The 22,834-nt window shown below is 42.4% G+C and overlaps 1 protein-coding gene across 1 annotated transcript in view; it reads right to left on the bottom strand.

The window, feature by feature from the left end:
- The window catches only part of LOC134535628 (sodium channel protein Nach-like), a 180,817-nt gene that overhangs the window by 5,106 nt on the left and 152,877 nt on the right, over window positions 1–22,834 (bottom strand). Inside the window, exon 8 of the mRNA XM_063374806.1 lies at window positions 19,986–20,039. Coding sequence (XP_063230876.1) covers window positions 19,986–20,039 — 54 coding nt within the window. The remainder of the gene's footprint in view (window positions 1–19,985; window positions 20,040–22,834) is intronic.

The following is a 22,834-nucleotide window of genomic DNA, read 5'->3' on the forward strand; positions in this document are numbered from 1 at the left end:
CCAAGTAGAAGCCATTATCGTTCACTTGTAATGCGCCGAACACAGTCTTAGGTTTATTTTCCTGTTCAGACGTCATACCAATCGGTTGCTGCACATCGGTTTTCTTGCTTGTACGCTCACGAGCCTTCAACCTAAACCGAGGAGTCGAAATTTCTGCAGGTAGTTCAGCAGTAGGCACACGGACTTCACCTTTACAGTTTTTCGCATGTCGTCGCAAATTATCAATTCGAGTAAACCATTCATGACACTCATCACATCGAAACTTCATGCGAGATGGATTCTTCGTGCATTAGCTCCGCTCATGTCTTCGTACATCATGAGCAAATGCGAACGACGTATCACAGTAGCTGCAAGGATACCGTGGTGATGAAAACGAACTTTTCAGACCCGATCCAGATATTGACGTTGTCGCAGTTGCACCATCTCCAGGCATACTCTTATGAACATCAATGCATCGTTGTTGCGCCGAAACCTTTACTTTCTGCCGAACAGCAGGACCTTTGCATGCCTTAATGTGCGTTTTCATATTATCTTTTCTGGCAAACTGCTTATGACATTTCTCATAAACATTTTACGATATAGGTTCTTGGCACATTCTCTATTCTCATGTCGTCCAGCATTGCTGTTGTTTGAGAAAATCTTGTCTCAGTAACAGCACCGATGTTCGTTAGTTGTTGTCGATTCGGCATCCATTGAAGTCTCCATTGATGGCGAACCAGCGTTCGCCGAGTTTCCCTGTGCAGCCAGCACTAGCGGCATTAAAGTCTCTTCTGCTGGCGGTACCACGTCTGTTGAAGTCTCCTCCAGTGTTGACATCGACGTTGCCAACGGGATCTGCTCCACCATCGTCGACGCTGACGTCATGGTTCCCGCAGTCGATGGTACATCCTCCATCGAGTTCGTCGTTAAAGTCGGTAAAGATGCCATCGAAGTCTCAAGAACAGGCAATTACACGACTTATGCACCAGAAGAAACAAACTAGGTGATCCTTACACCGACGACGGCAGTAACAAACTGAGCGTCCTGTTGTCTAGGACTCGTTTATATACATGCACCGTATGGAATAATACGCTAGTCAAATCAAGAACCATTTACAATAATACTAGAGTCAAAACAACATTTAAAAAATAGAAGCACCATCAACAAAAAAGGAAGCACATTTGGAAGCACCGACTACGAAAAGGCAGCACATTTGGCAGCACCGACAACGAAAAGGAAGCACATTTGGAAGCACCGACTACGAAAAGGCAGCACATTTGGAAGCACCGACAACGAAAAGGCAGCACATTTGGAAGCACCGGTAACGAAAAAGGCAGCACATTTGGAAGCACCGACAACGCAAAGGCAGCACATTTGGCAGCACCGACAACGAAAAGGCAGCACATTTGGAAGAACCGACTACGAAAAGGCAGCACATTTGGCAGCACCGACAACGAAAAGGCAGCACATTTGGAAGCACCGACAACGCAAAGGCAGCACATTTGGCAGCACCGACAACGAAAAGGCAGCACATTTGGAAGAACCGACTACGAAAAGGCAGCACATTTGGCAGCACCGACAACGAAAAGGCAGCACCATGAACGAAAATGCATTACATTTGTCATTGACTCCAATATTCATTGGCTCGAATATTCATTGGCTCGTATATTCATTGGCTCCATTAATTCGCTCGCTCCAATATTACATTGACTCCAATATTCATCGGCTCCAATATTCATGGGCTCCAATATTCATTGGCTCCATCAGTCATTGACACCAACTGTCTTTTGGTTCCAAAAGTCTTTTGGCTCAAAATATATTTGGCTAGAATTCTTCGAGTCTAATAGACTATTAGACCACATGGCTATGAGTCTTAAATGATCTAGCTGGTTACGAGTTATACATGGCTTGCGAGACTACAGAGCTACGAAGCCTCTAGAAAACGAGTTTACGTGACTGCGAGGATAGAGGTCTACAAGTCTGCATGAGTTCTTGACTACGAAGCTACTCGCCTACAAGGCTCCAATTGCCGCATCTGTCTTCGTCGGAATTTTCTCTTTTGCTACATCTGCACCATTAACATTATGTTATAAGATTACAAGGCTACTTGCTTACGTAGCTTCAATTCTACGAGGCTCCAATGCATAATAACTACGAGACTACGAGCAATGAGGTTACGAGACTATGCGATTGCAAGTCTTCAAGGTTACGTGATCGCGAGGCTATAGGACTACGAAGCTTCCATAACGCATGGTTACGAGACTGCATGAATATTTGACCGCGTGGCTACGAAACTTCATGTCTCTATCTGACTACAATAGCACTATTCAGTGGTGAGAGTTAATTTATCTCACGCAAAGGTACTTGCTGCAAGTAGTTCCGCTTTTCAACATCAGATGACGTCATGTGTTGCTTGCAGGTAAATAATATTTATTTCTTTTATGCGGGATGCGGGATGCTCACTATCGAACGCATAAGAAGGATGGCTTCGATAGTCTCCAAGGAGAAAAAAGTTCCTCCTTCCTGCTAGTGCTTCTCAGATTTCTCACGGTCCACCATCTTGGATTGCGACGTCACGGTGGCCATCTTGGATGTGTGTGACCTTGACCTTTGACCAAAAAAACCGCAGGAATGATCGCAAGCACACGGATTAACCATCAAAATATTGATAAGTCTTATCAGGAGCACACGGAGAAAACCACCATAATATTGACAAGAATAATCAGAAGCACACGGAGAAAAACGACTAACGTTTTCTTTGATATCATAAAATTACAGGGAAAAATAAATATTTAAAAATAAAAATAATAAAAAAATAAAAAAATACATGAACTAATTCTGCTAGCTTGTAAACTTATCATTGTTGTGCAATGAAAAAGTTCTAGTACAAGCCAGAATCAGTTCATGTATTTTTTTATTTTTTTATTATTTTTATTTTTAAATATTTATTTTTCCCTGTTATTTTATGATATCAAAGAAAACGTTAGTCGTTATTCTCCGTGTGCTTCTGATTATTCTTGTCAATATTATGGTGGTTTTCTCCGTGTGCTCCTGATTAGTCTTATCAATATTTTGATGGTTAATCCGTGTGCTTGCGATCATTCCTGCGGTTTTTTTGGTCAAAGGTCAAGGTCACACCCATCCAAGATGGCTGCCGTGTCGTCGCAATCCAAGATGGTGGACCGTGAGAAATCTGAGAAGCACTAGCAGGAAGAAGGAACTTTTTTCTCCTTGGAGACTTTCGAAGCCATCCTTCTTATGCGTTCGATAGTGAGCATCCCGCATCCCGCATAAAAGAAATAAATATTATTTACCTGCAAGCAACACATGACGTCATCTGATGTTGAAAAGCGGAACTACTTGCAGCAAGTACCTTTGCGTGAGATAAATTAACTCTCACCACTGAATAGTGCTATTGTAGTCAGATAGAGACATGAAGTTTCGTAGCCACGCGGTCAATTATTCATGCAGTCTCGTAACCATGCGTTATGGAAGCTTCGTAGTCCTATAGCCTCGCGATCACGTAACCTTGAAGACTTGCAATCGCATAGTCTCGTAACCTCATTGCTCGTAGTCTCGTAGTTATTATGCATTGGAGCCTCGTAGAATTGAAGCTACGTAAGCAAGTAGCCTTGTAATCTTATAACATAATGTTGATGGTGCAGATGTAGCAAAAGAGAAAATTCCGACGAAGACAGATGCGGCAATTGGAGCCTTGTAGGCGAGTAGCTTCGTAGTCAAGAACTCATGCAGACTTGTAGACCTCTATCCTCGCAGTCACGTAAACTCGTTTTCTAGAGGCTTCGTAGCTCTGTAGTCTCGCAAGCCATGTATAACTCGTAACCAGCTAGATCATTTAAGACTCGTAGCCATGTGGTCTAATAGTCTATTAGACTCGAAGAATTCTAGCCAAATATATTTTGAGCCAAAAGACTTTTGGAACCAAAAGACTGTTGGTGTCAATGACTGATGGAGCCAATGAATATTGGAGCCCATGAATATTGGAGCCGATGAATATTGGAGTCAATGTAATATTGGAGCGAGCGAATTAATGGAGCCAATGAATATTCGAGCCAATGAATATTGGAGTCAATGACAAATGTGATGCATTTTCGTTCATGGTGCTGCCTTTTCGTTGTCGGTGCTTCCAAATGTGCTGCCTTTTTCGTTACCGGTGCTTCCAAATGTGCTGCCTTTTCGTTATCGGTGCTTCCAAATGTGCTGCCTTTTCGTAGTCGGTGCTTCCAAATGTGCTTCCTTTTCGTTGTCGGTGCTGCCAAATGTGCTGCCTTTTCGTAGTCGGTGCTTCCAAATGTGCTTCCTTTTTTGTTGATGGTGCTTCTATTTTTTAAATGTTGTTTTGACTCTAGTATTATTGTAAATGGTTCTTGATTTGACTAGCGTATTATTCCATACGGTGCATGTATATAAACGAGTCCTAGACCACAGGACGCTCAGTTTGTTACTGCCGTCGTCGGTGTAAGGATCACCTAGTTTGTTTCTTCTGGTGCATAAGTCGTGTAATTGCCTGTTCTTGAGACTTCGATGGCATCTTTACCGACTTTAACGACGAACTCGATGGAGGATGTACCATCGACTGCGGGAACCATGACGTCAGCGTCGACGATTGTGGAGCATATCCCGTTGGCAACGTCGATGTCAACACTGGAGGAGACTTCAACAGACGTGGTACCGCCAGCAGAAGAGACTTTAATGCCGCTAGTGCTGGCTGCACAGGGAAACTCGGCGAACGCTGGTTCGCCATCAATGGAGACTTCAATGGATGCCGAATCGACAACAACTAACGAACATCGGTACTGTTACTGCGACAAGATTTTCTCAAACAACAGCAATGCTCGACGACATGAGAATAGAGAATGTGCCAAGAACCTATATCGTAAAATGTTTGTGAGAAATGTCATAAGCAGTTTGCCAGAAAAGATAATATGAAAACGCACATTAAGGCATGCAAAGGTCCTGCTGTTCGGCAGAAAGTAAAGGTTTCGGCGCAACAACGATGCATTGATGTTCATAAGAGTATGCCTGGAGATGGTGCAACTGCGACAACGTCAGTATCTGGATCGGGTCTGAAAGGTTCGTTTTCATCACCACGGTATCCTTGCAGCTACTGTGATACGTCGTTCGCATTTGCTCATGATGTACGAAGACATGAGCGGAGCAAATGCACGAAGAATCCATCTCGCATGAAGTTTCGATGTGATGAGTGTCATGAATGGTTTACTCGAATTGATAATTTGCGACGACATGCGAAAAACTGTAAAGGTGAAGTCCGTGTGCCTACTGCTGAACTACCTGCAGAAATTTCGACTCCTCGGTTTAGGTTGAAGGCTCGTGAGCGTACAAGCAAGAAAACCGATGTGCAGCAACCGATTGGTATGACGTCTGAACAGGAAAATAAACCTAAGACTGTGTTCGGCGCATTACAAGTGAACGATAATGGCTTCTACTTGGCGCAGTCTGCATTTCGTGGAACATTGAAGGACTACTATTATTTAAATACGTTAGGTGAGTCGAAAGACATTTGTAATTTTCTTGATGATATCGGAGAGGACATAATCAATCAGCTTACTGATGATGTAGCAACAAACGGACCTTTGAAATATAACTTGTGGTTGGACTGTATATATGGAAAGCCATATCCGTTCGATGACAAAGTGAAGAAGTGTGCATTCAAGACATCGGCTGTAGTAATTTACAGTTCTAACGATGTGAAGCAAACTGTTAAAAACGGTATCCAGAAACTCTGTCAAGAAGAGGTGGACTATGTCTGTAAAGGTTCTGGCTGGACTATGTCTAGTATAAACCGATTGGAGCTAAGAATTAGTCATTTCACACCGCTGCGGAACTAAATGATTATAAGATTGCTGGCTTTCGCAAATGATCCTGTAGTAGAAATTATGTAATAAATATTATGTTTGTAAAAGAACTTGTGGTGTTTAATTCCTCGAACCTGTTACTATTATGTTAAATTGATGTTATATTTCATTTTTTTTGCATCGTCCTAGATCGTACCAAGGACCTTAGTCGACCTAATAAATCAGTATATAGAAAACAAATTTATTTAATGAATTTTGGAATTTTTCCCGAATTTCTAGCTAAATAATTACGGATTTTCAAGATGGCGGCCAAATGACAATATGTTGGGTGTCACAGCAATAATAAATGATTACTGCACTCTAGCGGATAATAATTAAACTAACATGGCGTCAGCGCACTCACACCGACGATACACTGATGATGGCTTCCAGCAGACGAGGACAAGATGGCGGACATGACGTCATACTACCTGGCGATATAAATGCTTTGAAAAAAAAGTGGTGGGAGTCAGTATGCCTGCAGCCACCTCGGGGGAAGGATCGGACGCCATTTTATTTTTTTTTGCACTCGTCGGGTTTGAACCGAGGACTCCGAGCTCCGTGTTGTAAATGTTTGTTTTTTAAATATTTTTTTAAAATTTTATTAAATGAATTTTTTATAAATTTTAAAAAAAATTTCGTTGAAATCGGATAATAAATTTAAAGATGGCGGCCGTAACGGAAATTGCAACGGTGACGTCATAATTCAAAATGGCGGATAACACAATGCCGGAATGTTCGAGAAAACGAAATGACGTCATCCAAGATGGTGGATACAAGATGGCCGTCGGGGTCAAGGTCAAAGGTCGAGGTCACATCCTGATAGAGGCTTAACTGAGGCTGGAGTTAAGGATGCTTAAGCCTCTATCAGGACATTTCTAGCCGCTGGGATTTTTACGGAATAAATCGGGAAATTTTCCCTCGAAACGGGAATTTTTCCCTCGAAAACGGGAAATTTGTTCTTAAAACGGGAATTTTTGAGTCATTTTGAGTCATTTTTGAGGAATTTTGAGGAATTTTTGCCGCCGTGACGTCACAAATCCAAGATGGCGGACCGACAATCTCAATCCACACCCTGAACCCTGTTTCCGGAGCCCCCAAACTATACTACTGTGGTGGCATCTGGATGTGGTTTTTCGAGTGGAGTTCCTGGGTTCGTGTCCTGGGTCGTGCACCTTGCGGTTTTTGTTTTATTTTGCGTGGTTTGTGCATTTACAGGGTGACGGAACCTTTGTTTTACGTAAGTTATTTTTGTCATCGTTTGACATGATTTACAGTATATAATATATCATGTTTTCAGAGAGACACCACCGTATAATTTTGTGTCGCATAAGAGCTTCGATATATTACACAGCCTTGTAGAGACATAACTTCTTCCTTCAGTGGGATGCAGTGGGTGGGGTGGGGTGCTGGTCTCGCAAAAGACACGTCTTGGTTTCGAGTCTTTCCCTGAGTTATTCATGGATTTGGTGATATGGTTTTTTTTTCCTGTGTATACGCTAGACTGTTCTTGTGTTTCAGTTGCATTATAGCACATTTTGAGTTTTTGAGGCTGTAGATATTTATGGTTATTGATATTTATTTATATTGTTGTCATTTTTAGAGCCATGCCATTTGGTGGAGTGTATATGCTGACTTGAGAGTGTGATAGTTTTATATGTTGAAGAGAAGCTTCGTTTTTGTATTATTCCTGTAGATAGGTGGATTTTTTTATTTTTAATTATTTTTTAAAAAGACTAGGTAGAATGTGTGTTTGTATATATTTGGTTTATTGGCTTTCTGCTGTTGGATGACAGAGCTCTATTGTGATTTAATTATGGGTAGTGCTAAGCCTTGTAATTTTTTTAAAGTCACTTATCTGGTTTAGTTTTTTTTAAGGAATGGGGACTATCGTCCTTACATGTCTGCTTTACTTATTTCCTCAATGTTTAACTGAATTAGTATTTTTATTAACTTTCTTGAGATAATGTTTGGCGTTTTTTTAGAGTTATTTATTTTCTAGTGTCACCTGATCTCGATGGTTTTGTTTGTTTATTTTAAGGGTGGCATTCTTTTCCATTAACATATTTTAAAACGTATTGTTACGAACGTGAGCAAGGCCGCGACACGTGCAGGTGCAGCGCTAGCTGGCTGACATCACATGCCGCCGCAACATGAGACGTGCTGCGCGCACCTGGTTCGCCGCTTCCCCCTCTTTCTCACAGGCTCCATGCGCGGCACTGATAGCTATACATCTGACACCTGACAGCTGGGAGTTACGCGAGCCGCCGACACGTGTTTCGAGAGATTTCTGCCGTCGGGACGGCTCGGAATGACGCAACAGGCCCCAGCTGCACTCCTGAACTCTAGAAGTGGCATCTGTGATATATAAGACGAGGACGCCGGCCTCAGAGTGAGTCGGAGTTCAGTCAGAAGTTCTCCCGCGGCGGAGTTTCCGGGCGATAGTGCCGTGGGTGCGGCAGAGTGGCGAAGTCCTTGGACGAAGGTTCCAGGGCAGGGAGTGAGTGAGTGGATTCGGGAGTTTTCCCACGGCGGAGTTTCCGGGCGATAGAGTGGCGACGTCCCTGGACGAAGGTTCCAGGGTGGAGAGTTAAGTTCCGGGCGATAGTGTCGCGGGCGCGGCGGAGTCCCGAGCGAAGTTCTGAGTGAGGGGTAGAGCGGATCCTCGGCGAAGGCAAGTGCGTCGGTGGCGGCGGAGTGCGGCGACGGAGTCCCTTGGCGGAGATCCACGAGGGGTGCTGCGGCGAGAGTTGCGCCAGAGGTGCGACCCAGTGAGGTGTGTGGACTGTAAGAAGCGAGTGACTGGGGAAGCAACATTTTTTTTAAGTGTAATTGATTATTTGGCATTTTAGAAGTAGTGGCAATAAATAAAACTGTGTAGTGATAAAATCTTTAATTGGGCTATCCTTTACGAACCTGGTAAATCGTAACAGTATTACAGTTGTTTTCTGACGGTGGTGATTGTCTTGTTTAGATTATCGCTTTGTGGTTGAGTTTTTTTTTCTTTACCACATTTTTTTGTAATGTGTTATTTTTCCTATTTACTATAGGGATGAAAGCCTATATTGTTAAGAATTTTCTCTATTTCTCTCAATTTTGTTTAGAATTATACTCTCTGCATCTTGCTGTCTCAATAAGCGACTCTTTTCTCGAGAGGATTCGTGTTCTATTGTTTCAAGGTAGTTTACACTGCGGGTTATTTTTGATTAATTATTCCTGTGTATTGTGTTCGTGATGGGTATGTGTGTATCTGTCGCATACACTGCTATAGCATTTTGTTAATATTATTGATTTTTTCAAATCACATTGTTATGTTTTGCGCGGTAACTTGTAATTAATTTATTAATGTGTATTTCTAAATGTAACTTTTAACATGTAATTTTTGGTATTAAAGCATAGCGTTTTATTTTGTAACAGCTATATTGTATGTTGATATATAGAATGAACACACTGAGCTCATGCATTCGGTGATTATTAACTTCATGTATCACTGGGTTGTACGTTTTTTTAAGTGTGTTCCATGCTTAGGCGAGTTTCGTCACACTACTGGAATCTTATGTAAAATGCCACACGTCTCGGCGTTCTAAACAGATTTCTCGGCCACCGCCTTATCAAAGTACGCTGATATGTTACTTTTGTCTGGAAGACACAAGTAATACTTAAATGGGGGAACAACTATTTAACTTGGGAACAATTACATTTGTATACCAAAGACTATACAGGCACACACACATAACTCTGTAGCTTTGCTATCAGGCGCTGAGGGCTGGCTGAAGACTGCTGCTGGAGACCATCTATGTTATTATTAAAACAAGCACGTCTCGACGCAGAGATGCTAGCTACAGATTGGACTGTTATAACACGTAAGAGTGTTATAACACGTAGGAGTGTTTCAACTAAATAATAACACAAATTACATATATAGTATAACAGAAGAACTAAACTTATTTCAAAAATATTTTTTTTTATTACTTAACACCGAATTAATGAACATATATAGCACTATATCAATCCACAACGTACATTAAAGACTATCTACAACTATTAAAAAAACTATTAATTTAAAAATGAAATTTTTATAAGGAAATAATGGTATCTTATATTCATTCTATTAAATGTGAAGCTTGTACTATAAAACATTTTGGCCAACAGTGAAAAGCTGAGGGGCACTCTATGGTATTTTAAATGTAACAGTTTTTGGATGTGACATCATCTTCTAGTACTATAAAACAATATGGTGGACTATAATTTAAAACATGAAGTAGTAATATAAATTATTATTTACATCTACTGATCTATTACTATATAAAAAAATTGTGGTCTCTCTTTCAACATAACTGTGACCTATAACTATTTAACTAGATGGCGGTCTCTCTCTTTGAACTTAACTGTGATATAGTTTTTTATATAAAAGATGGCAGTCTATGAATTACACTAGTACTATAAAATAACTGTGAGCTTCTACTGTAGCAGTCCTATATATGCTTTTTTAAAATATTAAACATTTAATTTTAAATAATTTTTTATTATGTGAACATATCTACCACTATGGTATTTTAAGTGACATCATTAATATAATTCTCTCTGAACTAGTACTATAAAAATGGCATAAAATAATTATTATTATTGGTGCGCACAGTGCATGGAGTCCCAGCAGACGACAACAAGATGGCGGTTGACTGTGCTGCGCTCTCTGGGGCGAGAGTTGGTATGAAAGATGGCGGGCGCTCTCTCTGGCGTGCTCTGGTGGCGAGTGTTGGTATTAACGATGGTGGCTTATATCATAGCTAGTACTCGGAGGCGGCACCCCTCTGTGAGAGTATGGCGGCATACCTAGTAGGCCTACTGTAGATTATATTATTTATTTCTTTCTGCACCCTTCAACTGACGTCCTGCTCTAGCGGTTAAGATCGCTGCCTTGTAAATTCAACGTGCTCATGACCCTCGGATCAAACCTCAACCGCTCGCCTAAACGTTTTTATTATTAGTAAAAAGTAGGTAATTATAGTATGTTCTGGGGCAGTGGCTGTTCGCGGGGGATCCGGGGATCCGTGGCGGCCATCTTGGATTACGTCAATACCGGTGGTCATCTTTAATTACGTCACCTCCGGCGGCCATCTTTAATTACATCACCTCCGGCAGCCATCTTGGATTCCACCATTTTGTTTTCTAGAAAATTCTGCCATTTTGTTTTCTAGAACATTCCACTGAATTATGATGTCACATCCACCATCTTGAAAATCCTTAAATATTAACATGGAAAATCGGGGGAAAATGTTAATAAAATTTTAATTTAAAAACTTGATGATTTCGTCATCGAGCTCCTCACTCCTGTGCGTTGCACTTTTCGTTATTATGCCATCATCATCAAGCTCCCCACTCCTACCCATGCATTAGAGTCTGCTGGAGGCCGCCATCTTGTTTAGTGGAGACCGTCATCTTGATTTCATCTGATGGATGTCGTCAATGGGTGTAGATTTCTAAAGTATATTAGTGTATGTAAGGTAGAATTTACATTTCCTGCCAGTGTTGTTATGACCCTAATAGACCAAAAAAATTCACAAATTTTGTTAAAATGAATCACAAAATCCACAAAATCCACAGTCATTTTGTTGTTGTGACCACCATTTATTTTTAAAGACATACAATGTATGTAAGGGTGTGTTTATATTTCCCAACAGAGTTGTTATAAGCCTTATGGACAAACAATTTAAAAAAAATCCACAGTCATTTAATTGCTGTGACCACCATTTTTTCTTAAAGACATAATCATGTATAGGTTTTGACTAAAATACATGTCATCAATACTATCGTTGTGGATGCGATGGTTTTAAAAATTATAATTTTATTACTCCATCTTAGCGGACCAGAAATTTTTCAGAGTCCTCACAAGTCCGTGTTTGCATACTCGTGTTTTAAAGCTGCATGGAAGCAGATATTTTGATGTTTGCGTATAATTTCACTCTTTTTAATATGATTAACTTGAGTAATAGAGGTTCTATATTAAAAATAATAAGCAGTATGTAGGTATAATCATATTAATTGAAATAAGCTCGGACGCTACAAAAACAAAATTCTCAATGAAAGAAAAATACATACACATGAAACAAAACTATACAACAAAAACTGAAACCATATAGCTAAAATGGAAACTATACAGCAAAAATGGAAACTATACAGCAAAAATGGAAACTATACAGCAAAACAGAAACTATACAACAAAAACGGAAACTATACAACAAAAACGGAAACTATACAACAAAAACGGAAACTATACAACAAAAACAGAAACTATACAACAAAAACGGAAACTATACAACAAAAACGGAAACTATAAAACAAAAATAGAAACTATAAAACAGAAATCGGAAACTACACAACAAAAATGGATTCTATACAACAAAAACGGAAACTATCAACACAATTGGAAACTATACAGCAAAAAATGGAAACTATAAAACAAAAAATGGTAACTATACAACAAAAACAGAAACTATACAACAAATCGGAAACTATACAACAAAAACGGAAACTATAAAACAAAAATAGAAACTATAAAACAAAAATCGGAAACTACACAACAAAAATGGATTCTATACAACAAAAACGGAAACTATACAACACAATTGGAAACTATACAGCAAAAAATGGAAACTATAAAACAAAAAAATAGGAACTATACAACAAAAACAGAAACCTATACAGTAAAAAATTGAACTATACAATGAAAACTGCAGGTATGCAACAAAAAACTGAAACTATACAACAAATGGAAACAACAACCAAACTGAAAAACTATTTACATCCAAACTATTAACAGAAAAATAATTTATTCGTCTTCTCTGATATAGCCGTGGGGGATTGTGTGGATGCCGTCTTCGCATATTATGCGCTTGTCATCCTCCCACGTGATGGCCAGCTTATTGCTGTATTCACTGTAAAGCACATGCTTCCTCGTCCGTATGGCTCTAACGCCTGCCCTCCTTGCATGGTGGTCCTGCAGAGCATCCATGTAGTCACCGAATGTTATACGGTTTCTGACCACACAGCACTGGATGGCCTTGGCCTTCTCCTCAACTTTGTCACCGCACTTGTAGGCATAGAGTTTGGCCCGCAGACTGACAAACTCCTGCATTACTTCCCCCCGCACTCATCCTTAAACTTTCCAACAACTTTTTTGTTGATGGGGGAGAAGCAAGGGTGGTCGGGAGGGTAGCAGCTGGTGTCGAATTCAGACATGAACTTAGGGTCGGCTTTGAGATCATGGTAGAATTCCTGTGTCTGGATCTCGTAGAAGAAACTGTCTGTATCCATGTAGGCCAGATGAATATTGTCATGGTATCTTGGTTTCATGGTATTGTAGTGGAAGTCGTAAATGAGAGACTTTGAAAGATCTAGTATGGCATACGGCCAGCCCGGTATAGGTGGCTTATCGAAAATTATGGTCTCATGGTTCAGGTGGACTAGAAACAAGTTCGGTTCGTGCATTGTGCGGTCCTTGAAGGATGGACGACACACCAGTTTCTTGAACCGCTTCTTGGAACACACCAACTCCATTTTGAGCCTCCGCCTCTTGTTCTCCATTAATTTCCCGAAGGTAGAATTCACAGCCAACTTAAAGAACTCCTTCTCAAATTCGTTGGCTGCTGCTTTGCGCTTATTCGTGTTTAGCTGAATATACGGCTATAACCATGCCGACAGCTCAAACTGGAGGACTCTATGTATTATTGTGACTTATAGGCCATGCAATACTGCTTGCTGGAGGTTGTTGTAATGTACAATGTAGTGCTCTTTATTTTCCAGCATTGTCATGAGTTTTGATTGCTTTGAGCCGGGCGGACACTGATTGACAGGGAAAAACAGCAGGTCTTTGTGACTTTCATGGAGCTCGTGAGGATACTCCACATCACACTCGATAGTATAGCCTGTAGGAAAATTTTCTGGAATAGACATAACATCAATAGATGTGTCTCACCATTTTAAATGACGAATAGGAAGTGGTAGAGACATTGCCCACCCATACAAGTTATTTGCATCAATATACTCCAAGAATGTAGATGACTTGGATGCATCGTATGTCTCGGGCACTTAGGTGTTGCTGGCAACACAATGGCGCTTGTTACTTTGTGCTACACCCCCTCGAATACCTGCTTCCACAAACATATACATATCGTAATCAGTTAGGAGCTCTAGCTGAACTCCTGTGGTACGAAGCATCGCATTGAAGCGAACCCAGGACAAGAAATGTAGTGTGAGGGGTCTATACTGTATGTCTCCAAGCAAATACTACGAAAATTCTCGAATACGTCCGCCAGGATCAGGACATCTGTCTTTAGGTACAAGTCAGATTACTCCCCCAAAGTATTACACTGAAACTTGTCCCATACTTTATGTGCATGTGTGTAATCAGCCTCGGAACCTCGGAAATCCTAGAATCAGTAAGAATATTGTAGAAATCATCGATGGATGGAAGACTAGTATCATCTAGAAGAGCAAAACAATCCATAAAATCGCAGGGGAAGACTCCCTTGCGAGTAACAAACTCTAGCTCATCAGGTGCGAAAAATTCAGCAGTACTTATAAATTTGTCAGCAGGCAAAAACTCGGCGAGCGAAGCGAGACTACGACTCATGAAACGAAATTTATCAACAAAATGGATACTGAACTTATCATGTAACTTTTTGGAAAATGTTTTCAGTTTCTCTTCTGAATTCGGAATTATGAAGATGTCTTTACTGTCATATCCCAACTTCCTGATAATGAAGTTCTGATCGTAGGGCAGGTTGTGGAAGAACACAATAAACTTTATTGGTCTGTACCTGAGAAGGTTGCAGTCATTACATGCAGGTCCAATAAATTCGCCGGTGAAGTGATTGTGGTCACGAACTTTCTTTATAGCCCCTCCGAACGATCCACCGCAGTAGCAACAACACTTTGCTTGCAGAAAAGTTGTGTTCTGTGCATGCGAGAGTGGAGTCATCGGATCAGAAGTAGAAAATATTTCCTGTACATCCTGTCCAATCTCTACAATGCGGGAAATAAATTTTTCTCTGCATCACATCCCCTGTATACTTCAGGCCCTGATGTCAGTGAAGAAGTGAGGTGTGCAGGAATGACGGTATTATCTACTTTCACATAAATGCAGTAGCTGTATGCTTTGTGCTTTTGGTACTGCCATGTGTATGCTTCATCGGGGTTTGGGTGGCACGTATGGATTTTCTCGAGAATAGCCTCAAAATCACAATATACCACGATAGGCATCTTATCTGAATGGTGAAAGTTTTTAAACTGAAGTGCAGGAGGCTGACCATTTTCATAGGGTGATGGCATTTCCATCCGAACACCAGCATGCTGATAACAGAGCTCAGGGTGTGTTTACAAACACTGAAGACCAGTGAGCTCGCCAACCCTTTCCTGATCATCGTAATGCTTGAAGCATCTTTTACAGACATGAATAGCCTCAGTGTGTGGAGGCAATTGGGACCGAATCAATGCTGAAAAATTATTAATGTAGGTGAAATGGGAAGAATTGTCATTGACTAGGAGCAGAAGATCGAAATGATGTTCTTTCTCTTCTGGAGCGACTCGTGCAGGTAAAATCCTCTGGTTTTTGTCGATACTGTAGATGTTTATGGAGACACCAGGATTCTGTTTTTCGAACAGCGGTATTTGCTTTATTGGAGTAGGAAACTCGATGTTGCTGAAGTTGAACTTCCCCTTCAAGTCATGGTAGCACTGATTAACCCGTTCAGGATTCTCACTTTCCACATACTTGACAAGAATAGACCACTTAAAACACATGCGGTCATCTAGATTTTGTGGATTTATCACTGCATGTTTTGACTTTATAGTGGCAGGTAGTTCGATGCATGAGCTGGCACGAAGTGGATTAAGCTTATTTATACATAGTTGAAGTCGCTTGACAATGGACAAAGTCCATCCCGACCCCTTCCCCATGTAGTTTTCCTCCTCCTTGCAGATCTTGGAGATGTATTCAATAACTGCATCCTCCACCTCGTGAACTGCGTAGAGGGGAACATTAACGGTTTTGAAGGCCCTCTTGTCTTCACTCGAATCCACTGGCTTTTCGTAGTTGCACTCAAGCACGATTTTGTACTTCAGTGGCCCGTTTTCCTCAATCTCCTCCACAAGCTGGCTTATTATTTTGGCCTTGACAGAGTCCAAGTACGTGCAAATGTCCTTGGTAGAACTTGTATTGTTTTCTGCCACATACGTCTTCAAGTTACCCTTGAACCCCACTTCGGCGGTGATGAAGCCATGGGCATTGGCCAAACCAGCACCAGTAACCACCTTTGTTCGACTGGTGCTTAGTTTAGACGTTAATGCTGGCTTAACTGCTGCCATCCTCTGCTTCTTTGTTGGAGGTGGAGCAGGTCCCTTGCACACCTTAATGTGGTTGCGAAGTGAGTCAGCCCTGGAGAACTCCTTAGCACAATTTTGGCATGAATGTGCTTTGTGGTTAGGGTTTAGTCCGCAAGCCGTCTTCTCATGTCGTCTGGCATCAACAGAACGGGCTAAGGTCTTGTAGCAGAAACTGCACCAGTACATGTTGTCAAGTGTTGCTGCGTCTTATCGGAGGTTGGAGCGAGTGGCGACAGGCTCGGGTATTAGGGTCGGGAAGGGCAGGGGTGTAGGGGGTAGGTATTTTAGAGGTTGTAAGTTATGGGGAAGCGCGCGCATGGACACGGCTGTCAAGGAGGGGAGTGGGAGGAAGGGATAACATAAATACCGTAGACGGCTGGAAGCACGCTTCAGTTTGTTGCAGGATACTGAAAAATATTTTTTAAAAACACCGTTATGTCTTTCTGTGAAAGAAACTTCGCACATGGCTGGTCGAGAGCGGAGGAGGGTGAAATAATCACCATCTATAGTGACGGGGAGGAGGACTACAGCACCATAAGCGAGGAGACCTATCTCCACAACTGGTGGGGGATCAAGCGGTGTCGTCGCCAAGGCCGTCGCTGGACGCGGGAGGATCCGTGGGGGCGGGCTCCTGAGCGGGTCCGCTCCCCGCTGGACCTCTCGTCGATGCGGACGGCGCAGCAGGTTTTTGGGACGTGCGGACCACCACCACCACTCATCCCCATTGCTGCTGTCCGGCATCAGTCTACTACAAGTCGGACTGTAGCACGCGGACCACCACCACCACTCATCCCTATTGCTGCTGTCCGGCATCAGTCTACTACAAGTCGGACTGTAGCACGCGGACCACCACCACCACTCATCCCTATTGCTGCTGTCCGGCATCAGTCTACTACAAGTCGGACTGTAGCACGCGGACCACCACCACCACTCATCCCTATTGCTGCTGTCCGGCATCAGTCTACTACAAGTCGGACTGTAGCACGCGGACCACCACCACCACTCATCCCCATTGCTGCTGTCCGGCATCAGTCTACTACAAGTCGGACTGTAGCACGCGGACCACCACCACCACTCATCCCTATTGCTGCTGTCCGGCATCAGTCTACTACAAGTCGGACTGTAGCACGCGGACCACCACCACCACTCATCCCCATTGCTGCTGTCCGGCATCAGTCTACTACAAGTCGGACTGTAGCACGCGGACCACCACCACCACTCATCCCTATTGCTGCTGTCCGGCATCAGTCTACTACAAGTCGGACTGTAGCACGCGGACCACCACCACCACTCATCCCTATTGCTGCTGTCCGGCATCAGTCTACTACAAGTCGGACTGTAGCACGCGGACCACCACCACCACTCATCCCCATTGCTGCTGTCCGGCATCAGTCTACTACAAGTCGGACTGTAGCACGCGGACCACCACCACCACTCATCCCTATTGCTGCTGTCCGGCATCAGTCTACTACAAGTCGGACTGTAGCACGCGGACCACCACCACCACTCATCCCCATTGCTGCTGTCCGGCATCAGTCTACTACAAGTCGGACTGTAGCACGCGGACCACCACCACCACTCATCCCTATTGCTGCTGTCCGGCATCAGTCTACTACAAGTCGGACTGTAGCACGCGGACCACCACCACCACTCATCCCCATTGCTGCTGTCCGGCATCAGTCTACTACAAGTCGGACTGTAGCACGCGGACCGCCACCGCCCCTCATCCCGATTGTCGTTGGGCGGCAGATGCCTCCTGCGGATGGGACAGCTCCGTCGGCTACACCACACCTGGATGGGGGGCTGACGCTGCTGATGGAGCCTGCGGGTCGCCGCTCGCCACCGATATCAGTGGTGTCAACACCGTCGACGCCATCACCACTGCCTACACCCAGTTCGGCTGCATACCCTACCCCACTGTTGCAGTGTTGGTTGACACACCATCGGAAGGGGACAGCAGGCAAGTGTGTGGGTGTGCCGGGCTGGGCAGGAGACTACGAATGTTGGAAGAGGGCTTCAATGCTCGGTACGACAGCCTAAAGTATGTGCTCGGTGGGTTGAGAGTTGAGGTGCGGCTCCTGAACATGTTTTTAGGTGGTCGATTTTGTGGCTGATGATGTAAATATTTTGAGGGGGCTTGTTGATTATGTGTATTTTTGTTAATAAATGATCTTTTTAAATTTATTTCTTTCAATTTATGTTTCAAGGTAACTGGCTATAGTTTCGAAGGTATGTTTACTTGGAAGAGTTAGTGAAAACATGTACGCAAACATTAAAATATATGCTTCCATGCAGCTTTAAAACACGAGTACGCAAACACGGACTTGTGAGGATTCTGAAAAATTTCTGGTCCGCTAAGATGGAGTAGTAAAATTATCATTATTAAAACCATCGCAACCAACATGATAGTATTGATGACATATATTATTGTTAAAACCTATAAATGATTATATATTTAAGAAAAAATGATGGTCACAGCAATTAAATGACTGTGGATTTTTTTAAATTTGTTTGTCCATAAGGCTCATAACAACTCTGTTGGGAAATATAAACATACCCCTAAATACATTGTATGTCTTTAAAAATAAATGGTGGTCACAACAACAAAATGATGTGGATTTTGTGGATTTTGTGATTCATTTTACCAAAAATTGTGAATTTTTTTGGTCTATTAAGGTCATAACAACACTGGCAGGAAATATAAATTCGACCTTACATACACTAATATACTTTAGAAACCTACACCCATTGACGACATCCATCAGATGAAATCAAGATGATGGTCTCCACTAAACAAGATGGCGACCTTTAGCAGACTATAATGCATGGGTAGGAGTGGGGAGCTTGATGATGATGGCATCGTAACGAAAAGTGCAACGCACAGGAGTGAGGAGCTCGATGACGAAGTCATCAAGTTTTTAAATTAAAATTTTATTAATATTTTTTTATAATTTTTTTCCTGATTTTCTAAGTTAATATTTGAGGATTTTCATGATGGTGGATGTGACATCATAATTCGGTGGAATGTTCTAGAAAACAAAATGGCAGAATTTTCTAGAAAACAAAATAGTGTAATTCAAGATGGCCACCGGAGGTGACGTATTCCAAGATGGCCACCGCGGATCCCCGGATCCCCCGCCACCATCCACTGCCCCAGAACATACTATAATTACCTACAGTAAAAATAACTTCATTGCTACACAGCAACGCCTCCTAGCGCCTAAAGAATGAACCAAATCAGCCGCCGTCGCCCAGCTGACGATGCTACTCTCCCAAGATAACTCTACATGGCGCCACACCAACCTGCCATGCCCACCCCAAGCAACCACCTGCTGCTAGGAAACAAAATGGCCCCCTCTAGACCGAGAATAACACAGCCTCCTTCCCCTCCACGCTCTTAGGGGTCCTCTTACCGCTGGGATAGGAATAGCATAGCCTCTTCCCCTACCCCCTTCTGAGGAGCCTATCCTTAACACAGTGATCTTACCACCCCTATCCCTCGTAGATCCCTCTGTCATAGGAACTGTTCGCTCTCACTACTCAAGCTAACAAAAGTTATACAGCTATATGTAATACAAAATAAAAAATCTATTCTCATGTAATTATGTGTAAAATTAAGACAGATAGAAATTTTTTCTAATTACTGTTTTAGTAGAGCTAATAATTTTACAGCATATGACTTACACTTAAAATCCTAACATGTAAAATTATAAATAACGAAAACCATTTTGTTTAGCATTTGCTTACCAGGTTGGTGCCCAAGGCATTTAAGTCCATCGAGATTACACTTCTTGAATTGTTCTGAGGAACCAAAAGCAACCAATGATCATTAGGAAACAAACAACAAGGAAGAAATTGCATACTAACATTCACAAGGTACACATGATTCACTGACTAAAGTAAAATAAAATGTAGCAAAACTACTTACATTTCCGACAATATTACCACTATTCACTAATCATATTTGAACGAACAGTCCTACATCAATCACACTCAATCTGATTTATGCTTACTATAGGACCAAAAGTCCATGAACCATGGAAACTGCATCATCAGTTAAACATCAAAAGCTAAAACAAACGCAAATAGACATACCCTTTTCTACACTTTAACACCAGTAATATAGCCACTATACTAGGTATTTACTATGCATGCGCGGTGTGTTCTGAGCCTATTAGCACAACAGTCCCTGAACATTAATGTTTCGACATTCGTATTAGAAAGCATTATGTTTACTCTTCTGTACAGAGATGCATTACATGCTTAGTGATTACCTTAAGGCCATTTATTATCATGTAGACCAAAAACCTCAAAATTAAAGACCAAATAAACAAACATTAATATGATTGTTCACAATCCTATTTGAACAAATATAGTTTCACAAAAAAACTTAAGTTTTCGTCTTAAGTATTAAATTATAATAGCAATAGCTTTATTATAGTTTTTAAGAGAGGGTGCATTTATATTCAGTGATCAACAATCTTAATGACATGTTTAATTTGATAATTGATTCCCTGATGCATCGGTGTGGCACATGTGTGGTGTTCCAATTGAAGCCCGCAACCACTTTCTCTGAAATTGTTTAGAACGTAAAAATGAAATCTCGTGGACCATATGGTAGAAGTAGCTTTTGCTCTCGTTGCTCAGAGAAGATCAAGTGACGGCTGAACTTCACTTCAAACGTCACGTGGCCGCCGCTGACGCCAGGCATGCCACGCGTGGGTCGTGGGTCATCGCTACCCCCTGCCCCCACCGCACCCCGCGCTGTTATCCACCGCTGAGCGGCCTGGGGAATTCCACGGGACGCCGCAGCGAACAGACGCTGCTATTCTGGACTGTTCGGGCGCCAGGTCGGCCCGGGTTGACGCGACTCGTCAGCAGCCCCTCTCGACGGTTCTGGAAGGCAACCCGCGGCAGTTCCGAGCGAGGCGGAGTGCGACACCAGGCGAGGAGGACGAGAGATATGATGCGGAGCGACATGTTCGAGAGAGTGCGACTGAGTGGCGCGAGCCTGCGTGTGTGGACAGGAGCGAGGTACTGTCGAGCCTAGCTCCAGTGAGGAGTGCGAACTGTGGAACTTTACAGACATGAGTGACTTCAGAATAAACATAATTAAGTGCGAGTAATTGTTGATTAGGACTTTTTAAGTACAATTATTTATTATTAATGTAAATATTAGTAATTAATATAATAAAACTTAATTGGGCTATCCCTTACGAACCCAGTTCTTCCCACAATATAAATCGTAAAAATTTTTGGTGTGAGAAGTGGGATAGCCCTAATCAAAGAATTTAAGATCATTTATAGTGAATTAAAAAAATAATTTAGATTGTTTGAGATTGAAATTAGTGTTAGAGCTATAGTTAATTTGAGTGTAATTGTAGTGAAGTTAGTATTAATTTTCGGTTTAAGTTTAGGTTTGCTCTTAGATCCAATTACACTGTAGATCATAGGGGAATAGTGATTGTGAGACTGGTACTGTATGTGGACAAGAAAGATGGCTGTGGACGAAATTAAGAATGTAATGGCATTCTTGGCCGAAATGAAGAATGAAATAAAGATTGAAATGAATATTAACTAGAAGAGAATGGAGAGTAGCGAGGATGATGTGAAGAGTAGCCAGAATGAAATGAACAGCCAAGAAGAGATGAAGAATGAAATGAAGAACAAAATGAATAACTGACCAAAAGAGCTGAAGACCGAGATAGAGGACATCAAGAATAACCAAGAAGAACTGAAGAAGCTTGATAAAACCAGCACCCAGTAGGAAGGAAAAGTGCAGATTTTGAAGCAGCATCTTGCACATCAATAACAGTAACTCGTTCGTCAAGAACAGCAACTTGCCTGACAGGAAAAGCAGTTAGTTCAACTTGAATAGGCAATCAACCAAAGAGTATAAGCTGAAATTGAGGAGTTCAATCGGATGATAATGTAAGCTACATCTACTACGAAATGGAGCAGTTATTCTGGAGATGTGAAGGTGGAAGGCGCAACTGGTCACCCAAAATTCAAGCCACCCACCTTCGATGGTCAGTCTTTGTGGACAGTGTACAGAAGACAGTTCGAGGCAGCTGCTGAAGTGAATGGCTGGGACGATGAAGAAAAGGCTACGGCACTCGTCTTGGCCCTGCGAGGATCTCCACTAGAGCTGCTGCAGACCATACCAGTCACAGAGCAGATAGACTGTGGAGTATTAGTAGAGGCCCTTGAGCTGAGGTATGGCGACCGACACATGTGCGAGGTGTATAGAACAGCCCTGAAGACATGTTAACAGAGATCATCTAAGCCGACATGGAGCGACTGGTGCACTGAAGCACCAACAGAGTTCGGCCAGCAGCTAGCCACCAGTGTGCTTACAGACGGACTCGGAGATACACAAGAGGAGCTGCGAGGCCTTGGTCCATGCCCTGCAGCAGTGACTCAGGAAACACCAGCATCAGGACAAGGAGAGCTGGACTCCACTAATGAAGTAGATATTCTCAGGGCATTGAAGAAGCTGCTGAATGATGCTCAGGTAACCAGACCAGGAGAGCAGGACGCCCGCGGTGCTTCGTCTGCAGTGAACCAGGACACACCCAGTGGGACTGTCAGACACA

The sequence above is a fragment of the Bacillus rossius genome, chromosome 10 (genome assembly GCF_032445375.1).
Source record: "Bacillus rossius redtenbacheri isolate Brsri chromosome 10, Brsri_v3, whole genome shotgun sequence".
NCBI classification, from domain to species: Eukaryota; Metazoa; Arthropoda; class Insecta; order Phasmatodea; family Bacillidae; genus Bacillus; species Bacillus rossius.